Source organism: Typopeltis vanoorti, chromosome 18 (assembly GCF_054136105.1).
Source record: "Typopeltis vanoorti isolate ZY-2024b chromosome 18, IOZ_Tvanoo_1.0, whole genome shotgun sequence".
In the NCBI taxonomy this organism is placed as follows: Eukaryota; Metazoa; Arthropoda; class Arachnida; order Uropygi; family Thelyphonidae; genus Typopeltis; species Typopeltis vanoorti.
In genome coordinates, this window is record NC_143566.1 from 2,646,375 (window position 1) to 2,659,110 (window position 12,736).

General features: G+C 36.8%; 1 protein-coding gene across 1 annotated transcript in view; it reads left to right on the forward strand.

The window, feature by feature from the left end:
* ACC (acetyl-CoA carboxylase) overlaps positions 1-12,736 on the forward strand; it is a 1,393,224-nt gene that overhangs the window by 345,636 nt on the left and 1,034,852 nt on the right. Inside the window, exon 17 of the mRNA XM_090408519.1 lies at positions 9,196-9,277. Coding sequence (XP_090264645.1) covers positions 9,196-9,277 — 82 coding nt within the window. The remainder of the gene's footprint in view (positions 1-9,195; positions 9,278-12,736) is intronic.

Consider the following 12,736-nt stretch of genomic DNA (forward strand, 5'->3'; position numbering starts at 1 on the left):
TTTGAGACTGTGGCACTTACTTTGAGACTTAAATCTCATGAACCAACCTTTGCTTCCTAAAAATGTTTCTTCACCTCCATTTGTCTTTTTAAGATCCTCAAAAATTGTTTTTGCTTTCTCAGTTATAACAGCCTGCATCAGAGGTATGTTTTTCTGATTCAAGTCATCCACCCATAATGATAATAATTTTTCCATTTTTTCATGAAGTTTACACCTGCTATAATGTACATGTTTTGCATTTAGTGCTGCCGTAGATTGTTGCACAGACTGTTTTATTCTATTTGCATTTTTCATAATTATGGTAACAATCGATGGAGGTAAGTTCATACTTCTACAGACATTAACACGTGTCTGTCCATCTTCCATTCTTCGAATCACCTCCATCTTCTTTTCAAGTGTGATTGATTTCTGCGCCTTCTTAACACCAAGTTCTGCTAATTTTTCTGCACTTCTCTTATCAGACATGGTAACAGAAGTGCAGAAATCATATATGTAATTACGTATTTATCAATTTAAATACGTATGTACGTAAAAAAAAAATTAAATAGAACAATTAGGTAGATTCAACATTAAAACTAGGTTTGATACATATACATCGTAATAGCTCGGTAAATAAACATTCAAACACTAGAGTGTCTGCTAGCGTCGTTTCTCAGTCAACCACACTACAGTAAGAAAGCACGTGCAGGCAACTGGCGTTATTGTGAATCGTCGTAAATTGAACCAGCATAAACTGAGGGCTGCATGTATACTAGTTATGGAAAGCTAACAATTAGATTTAGCTCTCCTTGTATTGTTTTGAGGATGCTATTTGAATTGGTGATAGTGTGATTGTTTGTGTAAGTACCTTCCAATGTGTGTATGTTTCCTATAAACAAAGGATAATGAGCTATTTTGTAGTTGTGTAATTAGTGTGTGTGTGAGAGAGAGGGAGAGCTGTTGGTTTCTTTTTCTGTAGATAAATGAACTTTTAGATGTTGGTTGTTTAAGTGCACTGAAATGTATCTAATTTGTTCACACCATGAGGCTGAATAGTGAATTCATCATCTATATATCATATACAGACTTGTGTTTATTCATAAGTCGTGAGTGCTTATTTTACTAAAAATTGACTAAAGTGATGTGAAATAGGAGAACATATTGCAGTCCGATTTAGTTATGTATTTTTCCTTTCCATTTGGATGTGTGGATTGAGTTTGAGGGAAGATTAGATTTGTATGAGAGGGATGGCCTACACCTTCATGTGTTTGATATCAGAAGTCTAGGAAAACTAATAACTGTTATGAGACCTGACACAGATAGTCAGGGAAGCTAAAAGGGAGGAATGGTGAGAATGTGAGTGTAAGAGCGACAAGGTTATATAAGTGTGTTAATAACGGGAATGGGCTTTGTCATGGAAATGTTGACAAGGAGAGAACGATTTTGACTTTGTGTTCATATGATTCTGACCCATCGAACATGTGCAAAGATGTCTACCTGTATAAGACTGTAGAACAGAATAGAGATCTGCAATTGTCCAGCTGTGTCATGCAGACTGTACACAAGAGTATACAAAAGAGCATGCAGGTAGATTATTATGTCTGTACACAAATGCTAGGAGTATCAGAAACGAAGGGGTAGAGTTTGTTGCCTCGGTCAATATGTCATCATCATCATCATCATCATCATCAAATTCCTGCCATGTACCCTCAAGGGGTGTACCAGATATGATAGTACCACATGAAAAAATTACATCATTACTAACTTCCTATCTACAATTTTCCTCCAAATAAGTCTGTTACTTGTCAAGACTCCAACATTATCAGATCTTATATTTCTATCATCTAAGGCACTTTGTACCGTATCAATCCACCTATATCTTGATCTTCCTCTGGGTCGTTTTCTTGCCAACCTGGCAGAGAACACTTGTTTTACTAATCTTTCCTCTCCCATTCTATTTAAGTGACCATACCACCTGAGATTAGCTTTGCTAACGCATTCCTGAATGCTGACAATGTCAAGTTCTTTCCTAATATCCTCGTTTTTAATATGATATTGCCATTTGATGCCATCTGTTCACACCTCTAATCTTTCTCAGGACTCTCATATCTGCTGACCTTAATACCATATCTATTACAACAGTTATTGAATTTAGTCAGAGAATCTTGCAGACTTGTAGCGGATTTATTTAGAAGTATTTATTTTATTGCTGACCTTAATACCATATCTATTACAACAGTTATTGAATTTAGTCAGAGAATCTTGCAGACTTGTAGCGGATTTATTTAGAAGTATAACATCATCCGCATAAAGCAAAGAGCTGACATTAACATCTCCAATTTTGATATCATCTTTAATACCACTTTGCTTCATAATGTGATCCATATAGATAATGAATAACAGAGGGGATAATGTACATCCTTGTCTCACACCAGATTTAACATTAAACGTTCTTCCTGTACTTCCTTCAATTCTAACTGCTGACTTACAACTCAAATAAAGACTAATAAGTATTGCTTGATATAATGCCCCATTGACACCATATAACTGTAGTGTATTGAATAGCTTCTCTCTTGGCACCTTGTCATATGCCTTTTCCAAATCGACAAAACTCAAATACAGATCTTTGTTATATTCCCATGATTTCTCCACTGTTTGTCATAAAGTGAAGATCTGATCCTGACAGCCTCTATTTGGCAGCTTGTTCTTCACCAAGCTTTTCTTGTTCTTGTATCCAGCTTGTTCTTCACCCAGTTTTTCTTCCAATTCTTCTCAATCGTTTCTCAAGTATACTTGCATAGATCTTGCCAGGAACACTTAGTAGGGAAATACCTCTGTAATTCTCACATTCAGTTTTATTTCCCATTTTATATATGAGTACTATGAGAGCTCTACTCCAATCATCGGGATTTTGTCCCTCTGTCCAGGCTTTCTGAACAATGCAATGCAGCCACTGTAAGACTTTTATACCACCATACTTCAGCATTTCTGGTCGAATATCATGTACTCCTGCTGCCCCTTTCCACATTTTAAGCCTTTGATGGCTTTTTCTACTTCAAGTATGGATATGTATTCCTGACTGCATGCCTGGTCAGTGTTTTTTACCACTGTGCTGTCATCACTGCTTGTTTCATTTAACTGTTTTTCAAAGTAATTACTCCATTCTTCAAGGATATCTTTTTCTTCCATTTTCATGTCACCTTTATCATCTCTTAATCCTTTTACAGCACTCTTTCCTCCATTCCTAAGCTTTTTCAACAACCTCCAGAATATTTTCCCACCTTCTTGATATTTATTTTCTATATTCTTGCCAAAGTCCTCCCATGACTTTTGTTTAGCTAGTTTTACACAGTGTTTAGCATTCTTGCATTTGTCTCTGTATTCTCTAATAGCACAAGCTGACTTATTTGCAAGGAACTTTTGATATGCTTTCTTCTTTTCCTTCACTGCCTCTTTAACTTCCTGTGTCCACCATGGAGTTCTCATTTTTCTATCCTTGCAGACACACTTCACCACATGCCTCTCTAGCTGAATCAATCAGGGCTTTCTTCAAGGCTTGCCACTGAATCTCCAAGGTTTGATTCCTGTTCTCGAACTCTTTCATTTTTTCTTCAATAATCTTTGTGTATTTTAGTCTACAGTTCACATCTGAGAGCTGCTCAACTTTTATTCGATTTAAAACTTTCTTACATGCTATTCTTTTCAATTTGAAATTCAATTTTATCCTGCTCAAGACTAAATAGTGATCGCTTCCAATTTCAAATCTTCTGTACACTCTGGTGTCCTGCACCAGGAAGAAAACATCACTATCAACAATAACATAGTCAATGAGACTTTTCTTTTTCCTTGTCTCTTCTTTCCATGTGAATTTGTGCACATTTTTATGTTGGAACATGGTGTTAGTAATAACCAGTCCATGTCCTGAGCAGAAATCCAACAGATATTTGCGATTATTATTAGCTTTGCTCTTTTCTCCAAATTTTCCCAAAATAGTTTTGTATGTCTCACAATCATTTTCTACTCTGCTATTTAACAAGGACCAACTTTTCCTTTTTCATTGTGTCTGTTGCTTTTTCTAAAGCATCAAAAAATTCCTCCACTTCTACCTTAGTAGAACCTTCTGTGGGACCATAGGCACAAATAAGTCTCATTGTCCAGTTCCCCATTCTCATATTTGCCCCCATTACTCTACTTGAGACTGCCTGCCATTCAAGAAGATTAGCCTCGTATTTTGTGTTGAATACTATGGCTACTCCTTCTTTTCCTTGATTGTCATTGCCTGAATATAACATTTTGTATTTATTACTCAGAAAGATCTTACCAGTTTTTGTCTTTTTTGTTTCAGTCACCCCTATTATGTCGATCTGGTACTTATCTAATTCCTCAGCTAGCTCCATTTCTTTGCCATTCAGGCTTCTTATGTTGATAGTACCGATCTTTAACTCTGGTGATGTCGAGTTGGGGTGTGTTTTCAGATTTGTTCCAGTAGCTGACTTTTCGCTGTTCGCCCTGGTTCCCTGGCGAAAACAACGGGGGCATTGTTTAACTGGTCGATGCCTCAGCTGGCATGAATTTTTGTCATGTTGTACCATCATTTTTTATTTTGGTTTAACCAATAAGAATACAATTTGGTCGGCTAAGTCCCAAATTGCCAGCCCATCCTCGTTCGATCAGTATCCAAGTAGATACCCAACAGGGTGCACCACGAGAAGGTGACGATTGACATTAGGTTAGAAGCCCTGGTCGGTTCTCCGCATTCCTTTAAATGCTATGTGGAGGTCTCCTCTCAGTTATACAGCTTTGATCCTTAAGCACCCCCGGTTAAGCATTAGCGACATCTGGCTATCAGAATCAGACCTACTAACTGGTATCGAGTGTCAAGAGTACAGTTTTTTTAGGAAGGATAGAGAGAATAGGAGAGGACAGGGCATACTGCTAATGATATCGGATGATTTGAATCCAGTTAGAGTTGAGACCTATGATTATAGTACTACTACTAACAGTATTTCATATGCAGTGAGTTTGAAGCCATCTGGTGTGAGGTGGAATCTATCAAGATCAATTACATAGTGGGGGTGTTGATATAGTCCTGGTGGATCGGTTGCTAGTGATGAAGAAATGAATCACCAAATAGACAAGATGAGTATGAAAAGAGTAATCATAATGGGAGACTTCAATTATCCAAATAATGATTGGGTAGCTGTAGAATCTTATGAGAAGTATGAAAATGCGTTTATTGAGCTGTTGCGGGACAACTTCCTGAAGCAACATGTGACAGATAGAACTCAAGGTCAAAAAGTGTTAATTTGATTATAGTGTCAGAGGGTGTTCCAGTTAAAGACGTAACAATTGCCTCTAGTTGGTGACAGTGATCATTCTGTACTCACTTGGGAAATGACTAAGTTTATGAATATTCCATTCAGAAAAGGTTATATGCCAACTATAAAGCAGGAAGTTATGAACAACTGAGGAGTATACTGAGTTTCAGTGGAATGGGATCGGTTGCTGGATATGAAGAATATCAGCAGTGCATGGGGAGTATTTAAACAATACTTAAATGATGCGATATCAGAATGTGTCCCGTGAGTTTGAAGAATAAATAGGTAGCTGTCAAATGGATGTTAATGTTATTAAGCAAGAGATTCGTAAGAGAAGCATGATGTGTAAGGAATACCGTGTGCATAAGGATGTTGTCAGTTATGAAAATTATAAGCAGCAGGCTAGAATAGTCAAAAGTGTTGTACAGAAAGCAAAGTCTGAGTATGAAAAGAAACTGGCTCTGCATACTAAAGACAATCCACAAGAATTCTATCGATATGCTGCAAGTAAAAGAAAGAAAGAATATGAAAGAATAACTCTTATAAATCCAGATGGTGTGAGGATTACAGACGCTGAAGAGGTTTTTCAGTTAGTGAGTGCCCATTTTGTTAACCTGGTGAATGCAACATTGAGCTCATTGTTACCTCTTCATTAGATGAAGAAATGCAGATGTGCGAGGCGAAGGTTTCAGAGCTGCTGCACAAATTGAATAAGAATTCAGCAATAGGGACTGATAGAATATCAGCACATACTAAAAGAGTGTTCAGCTGAACTGGCTATTCCTTTGACAAGGATGTTTAATATGAGTCTCAGAACAGGGAAGATTCCACAGTAATGGAGGGAATGTATGTCAATTCCATTGCACAAAGGTGGTGCAAAGACCGATGCATCCAACTATCGACCAATGAACAACATGGGTTTAGTAAGGGAAGGTCATGTTTTAGCAACTTGCTCACATTCTATAACAATGTTACCATTGAACTAGTTACAAGGGGAATGGATACACCATGATACTTTTGGATTTTGTTAAGGCTTTTGACAGAATACAGCATGGTAGACTGTTGCATAAATTGAAAAAAAAAATGGGTTTGAGTTATATAATATTGGCATGGATAAGAGGATGGCTGACTGACATATAAAAAAGTGGTATACAGGGGATTTGATTCTGCAAGGTTTAAGGTAACAATGATGTAACACAAGGATTAGTGTTACATCATTGTTACCTGTTATTCCCTGTTATTCAATCTATACATTAATGATATTGTGAAGGATTTGACAAGCTGCATACAGCTATTTGATGATGATGCAAAGATAGGTAGAGTAATCAGGAATGCTGCTGAAATGCAGTACTTGCAGAATGATTTGAATAGGCTAGAATTGTGAGCATAGGGAAATGGATGGCTGTAAATGTAAAGTCATTCATTTTGGCATGATTAGCTATCCAATGCCATATTTTATTGGTGGGATTATGCTAGAAGAAACTGATGAGGGTAGGGATCTTGGAGTCTTACTAGATAAGAAGTCGAAGTTTATGGGCAATGTAACAAAGATTGCAAATACAACTCAAAAGTTAATTGCAATGCTGAAACAAACGTTCACATGTAAAGATAGGATGTCATTTTGCCCTGGTCTACTAGTTTCTGTTTTAATTTTGATATATTGGAGAGAATGCAAAGGAGAGTGCTAAAAATTATATCAGAATTATGGAATACTGATTATCTAGACAGATTGAAATTTGTAGACTGCAGACGCTGGCAAACAGGAGTAAGAGAGGAGGGGTGATATGATTGAGTTTTACAAACTTCTGAAAAGGTCATACAGGATTTCAATTGATGGAATTTGTCAATTTTTGGAGGGCGGGAAAGTACAAGAGGGCCTCTTTGGAAGCTGAGAATGAATGTCACTAAGGAGGATGAGGGTAAGATTTTTCTCTCATAGGATGGTACATGATTGGAATGGATTGCTATTGAATGCTGTGAGTATAAACAGTGTGAATTAATTGAAGAATAAGTAAGATAACTGGTGAGGGTAGCATGTGGTCTCCCTTAATGAGTCCCTGATTCCCTGAAGGTATCTCTTAATAATAATGATGATGGAAAAGTAAAACATGTTTTTAGAGAGTGAGAAGAGTGTGAATAGTGAATGAGTTTAAAATATTCTCAACCGTGTGGAAACACAATTACACCATCACCCATCTCAACAATATGATATTCTAAAAACACTAAACCACAGAGCTAGAGCAATTTGTTCCAACGACATTGCTCTTACTGCTGAACTTTCTCACCTACATCAAACCTTCCTGACCAATGGCTATAATCTCCCATAAGATAGATAAAATACTAAATGCTCCCCAGAAATCCCCCTCCCTACTGTCTACCACAGAAGACTACAGCAAAACCACCATCCCATTAAAGGCACATCTGAAAAGATATATAGAATGCTTAGCAAACACCAACTACACACCGTATTTAAACCTTATGTGAAATTGGCAACTCTCATTTGTTGACCTAAGGGCAGATTTTCTCCTTTATTACATCCAGGAGTCTATGAAGTGCTCTGTTCATGTCATCGAGCCTACTGTGGACAGACAGGAATAACTGTGGACATCTGCCTCGATGAATACAAACTATATATCTGGCACTTTTGCTATATCAAGTCTGGTCTAGCACACCACGCTTTGGATACCCCTGTACACAGGATCAATTAGAAAAAACAAAAGTGCTGCACAGAAGCTTTTACAAGTCAGAGAGGTTGTTCCTGGAATCAACAGAAGCCTTGAAACATACTTGAAACCTCAACAAGTATTACTGTATAAATCTACCAAAGATTTGGAAGACAGTCATCCTAAGACCAAATTAATACCTGCTTTCTCTCTCATTTTATTTTATTATTATTATTTTTTTTTTCAACTTAGATGGCACCTAATTAGGACTTTGTCTTTTTGTTGCACACTACAATTGCTCTTACTAGTCCCACTGTTACACCGGATTGTGGCTGTCTTGCGACTGTAACAAATTTTATTTGTGTGCTCTGAAGATGCTGGATAGGATACCAGCGAAATATTAGCATTTAAGTCAATAAATAGTTATTTTTTTATCAATCTGTGTTCGCATCTATACCTTTAAAATCCAATCAACATAAGTTTAAAATATAGTACGTAAAGCATATAAATTTTAAGTGGATTTATCATGATAAAAGAGGTAGCCAACCTAGTTGACTTAGTCAACTAGGCTGGTTTGGCTCAGACCCAGATCCCAAGTGGGTGTTTGTGTGGAGATGAATTTAAAATGCTCAGTGTAAGATCCCCACCCAACTTACTTGGAGGCTTGAAATAGCTTGACAGTTCCATATTTGGTCTCAAAGCAGTGTTTTCAGATTATGAAAAAAAAAATTGTTAAAGTATACAAAAACATTATAAAATCAATAAAAATAGTAAAAATAATCTCAGCAACCCGTGCTACTAGTGTACAAAAGATTTACAACCTTTCATGTGTTGTGAGGCGCATAAAAAATTGCGGTAAGTGACAAAGATTTCTTATGCAGTTCCCATCCACAAAAGATTTTCTAAACCTGTAGTACATTTGTACCTGGATGAGCTAAGGATTTTTTCTATTTTTTATGAATTTCATATTTTATTTTGTATTTTGATTTTTTACATAGTCCAGAAGCACTGTTTTAGAAATCAAAAATGGAACTGTGCCATTTCAGTCCTCCAATAAGCAGAGTGGTAGTCTCATACTGAACAATAATATTCATCTCCCACCTAAGTGATTTAAAGTAAATATTTCAGTTTGTCCATTATACTAAAGGTGCTTTGTTGTTGTTATATATAGCTTTGTATAAGTTCATTCAACACAATCTTTTTAAAACTTTTTCTCCTGTTATGTAATATCATAGGGGACAGATCCTTCCTGCTAATACTCTGAACAATACAGTGGAGGTAGAGTTAATATATGACAGCCTTAAATACAAAGTTCAGGTAATAGAACAATTCTATATTATTGAAAGATAATTTTAAAATAATCATTGTAGAACTTGCATTTTATAAATGGTGTCTGTGTCTCTGATTTATTATTACTATTATGCAACCTAAAATGCCTAAACATTTATAGAACACCAAAACATAAACTGGCAGAGTTGTATCAATGCAGTTGTTAAGGAAGAATATAACATCCATGTACAATAACTGTTTACAGGCTGATGGGTCAAGGCAGTTCGCTGTAAGGCAGAGGTTAACAGTACAAAGTAATAATTAGGTTTAATGGAATGAAAACTGCACAAAGAAATAAACAGATTTAACCACGCTACCAGTCAAGACGTCTATAGATGTCAAGGTTATCATTGATGCGAAGTGCATATTAAAATTGTAATACCATTGATATTACATTGAAATATATGATGGATACATATTTGATCCATAATGGCCGGTAAGGTGGAAAAAAATTTACCATAGGGATGAAGTATACATCTGCTAGGATAAAATATAAAAACTGTAATGATATGCACAAAAACACAAAGAATAAGTGAAAACTATTAGATTAAAATCCTGAAGTCTTAGGAGCCCATTGGTGCCAGTGGATAGACTTGGATGTTTAGTGGATGGTCTAAGAATTATTATTATATGGACACCTCCATGGAGTCCAAAGACTCATTGTGGGAGACCCAAATTATCTATACAATTTATCATACCTGTCTGAACCCATTAACAGACAAAGCACTAACAACTGACTCTGGCAACCCATTTGATTCAGTCACACTTTCTCCAAGCAAAAAATATAGTAGTCAATTCCTACCAACCACACATTTACTCAGCATCCAGGGATGACCTCTTGTTCTGCCACCTCCACTCAAGTGCTGAAACATTTCTCCTGCATCAATCTTATAAAACCCTTGAAGTAGATTAAATGTTTCTATCATATCCTGTATTTTTTGCCTATCAACCAACTTCTGCTGTCTACACACTCTCACGCACTCCTCATAGGGAACATTCCATGCACCACTCTTCTTAGTTGCTCACCCCTGAATCCTCACCACAACTTTCTTATTCCTCAAGAAACCCAAGAGACTGGACCTGAGCACAGTATCCAGATGTGGATATCAGGGCCTTATAACTTCCTTATCTCTATTTATTAGTGTGTTCTTCAATAGCCAAGTAATCTTGTGATCTTATACCTTAGCAATATGTCCTCTAAACTTCAACTGTCTGTCTCCTATCATCCCTATATCCCCAGCTTCATCCATTTCTTGGAATATTTTTATGTTGAGTCAATACACGAGAGGTTGTTGATCAGCCTATAGTACATTAGTACCATGTATGGGTAGCGGGTTGGGAAAGGAGGAACTTGTTTACATTTGACTTAAATAACTGTAAATTGTAGTCCTTGGGAAACACAATAGGATAGAGACTGTTCCACAATACAGCAGTTGCAGGGATAAAGGAAGAGGAAAAGAAACTTGTTCTGTTTGTTTTTAGGCACACTGTGAGCAGCAACTGCAAGTGTTCCAATGAGCTTAGTACTGAGTGGAGGAATTATTGATGTTAATTCAGATGAGTATTTCCCATGGAAATATTTGTAGAATATACATATTGCAGAAACCAAATGTTTGTGCAAAAGTGGGGGGGAGTGAGTTAGTAAGAGATGGGTCATTAATAAGTCTAATTGCTCTCCTCTGTATTGAGTCAAGCATTTTGAGGGTACTCTAGGGCCCCCACTCCAAATGTGAGAGCAGTATTCAATAGCTGGGTGGATTTGTGATTTGTATAAGGTTAACAAATGTGAACAACTATTGCATCCTTGGGTCTACTTGGACCCAAGGATGCAATAGTTGTAATGTGTTATGGCAGCAGAGACTTGATGTCACTTTGTCACTTATATCCAAGAGAAATCTCATTGTGTCTGGAAATTTGAGTGTTTTACTGGATTTTACTAGCACTAAAATTGACAAGGTTATCTGAACCCAATTGGAGTATGGCTTTGAGATCAGAAGTGAGAGCAGTGGTGGTTGATGTTCTGTAGGTTGAGGTGAGTTGTATAGAGTAAGGTTTATCAAATGAAAGGGAGGAGAGTGATGTGCTGTCATCTGCAAAACTGTGTATTGGATTGCAGGTCAATGATATATAGAAGGAAAAGGGCTGGCGAGAGAACAGAACCTTGTGGAACCCAGGCTTTAGTTGAACGGTGAAAGGATAAGGAACTGTATCATCAAAATCTGACGCATATGTGTCCAGACAGAAAGCTGGCTATCCAACTGCACAAGTCTTGAGACAGAGCAAATTATGAGTTTTCTTAGTAAGCCTTTAGATTGCCAGAACCAATCAACAGCTTTGGAGATATCAAGTGCAACCACTTGAGATTCACCAAACTTCTCTATGGCAAACACGATATTCCTTCTACTTCATCTTTTTCTTGCTAATCTTGTGCTCAATTAAATTCCACATTCAATTCACTCCTACCCTATTTATTCTTTGAACTCTAGGGTCACATTCTGATACTACATCATTTAAGTATGTGTCCTATGCACTGTTGATATTCTTCCCATCCAACAACTGATACCATGATGCAGAACCCAGTATACTCTTCAGTTGGTCATAATTTTCTGCTTTGTAGTTCAGCATGTAACATTTTCTGAATGGAATTCATAAACTTAGCCACTTCCCAAGTCAGTAATGTATTATCACTGTCACCGACTGGAGACAGAATAATTACTTCTTTAACTATTAACCCCCAACTGGCCAGGACTTATATATACATCCAGATAAATCTAGATACGATTCTGTAACACCTATTGAATAACATGGATAAGAAGTGTAAGTTGGTCTCACTATTTCATCCACCTTGGCCGGTTGAGAGATTAAGTTAAGTTTCATCTTAAACCTCCTGTTAACATTGTAATCAGATTTAACACTTTTTGACCTTGAGTATCATCTGTTACATGCTGATTCGAGGAAGTTGTCTAGCAACAGCTCGCTGAATTCAGTTTCATTGGATTTCTATTCAAAAGCATATCAAATGTTCCTGGCAAATAAGTCAGCTTGTGCTCTTAGAGAATACAGAGACAAATGTAAGAAAGCTAAACACTGCGTAAAACTAGCTAAACAAAAGTCATGGGAGGACTTTGGCAAGAACATAGAAAATAAATATCAAGAAAGGGGGGAAAGATATTCTGGAGGTTGTTGAAGAAGCTTAGAAATGGAGGTAAGAGTGCTGTAAAAGGAGTTAGAGATGATAAATGACATGAAAATGGGAGAAAAAGATGTCCTTGAAGTATGGAGTAATTACTTCGAAAAATTGTTAAATGAAACAAGCAGTGATAGCATAGTGTTAAAAAACACTCAACAGGCATACAGTCAGGAATACATATCTATACTTGAAGTAGAAAAAGCCATTAAAGGCTTGAAATGTGGAAAGGCAGCAAAAGTAGATGATATTCGACCAGA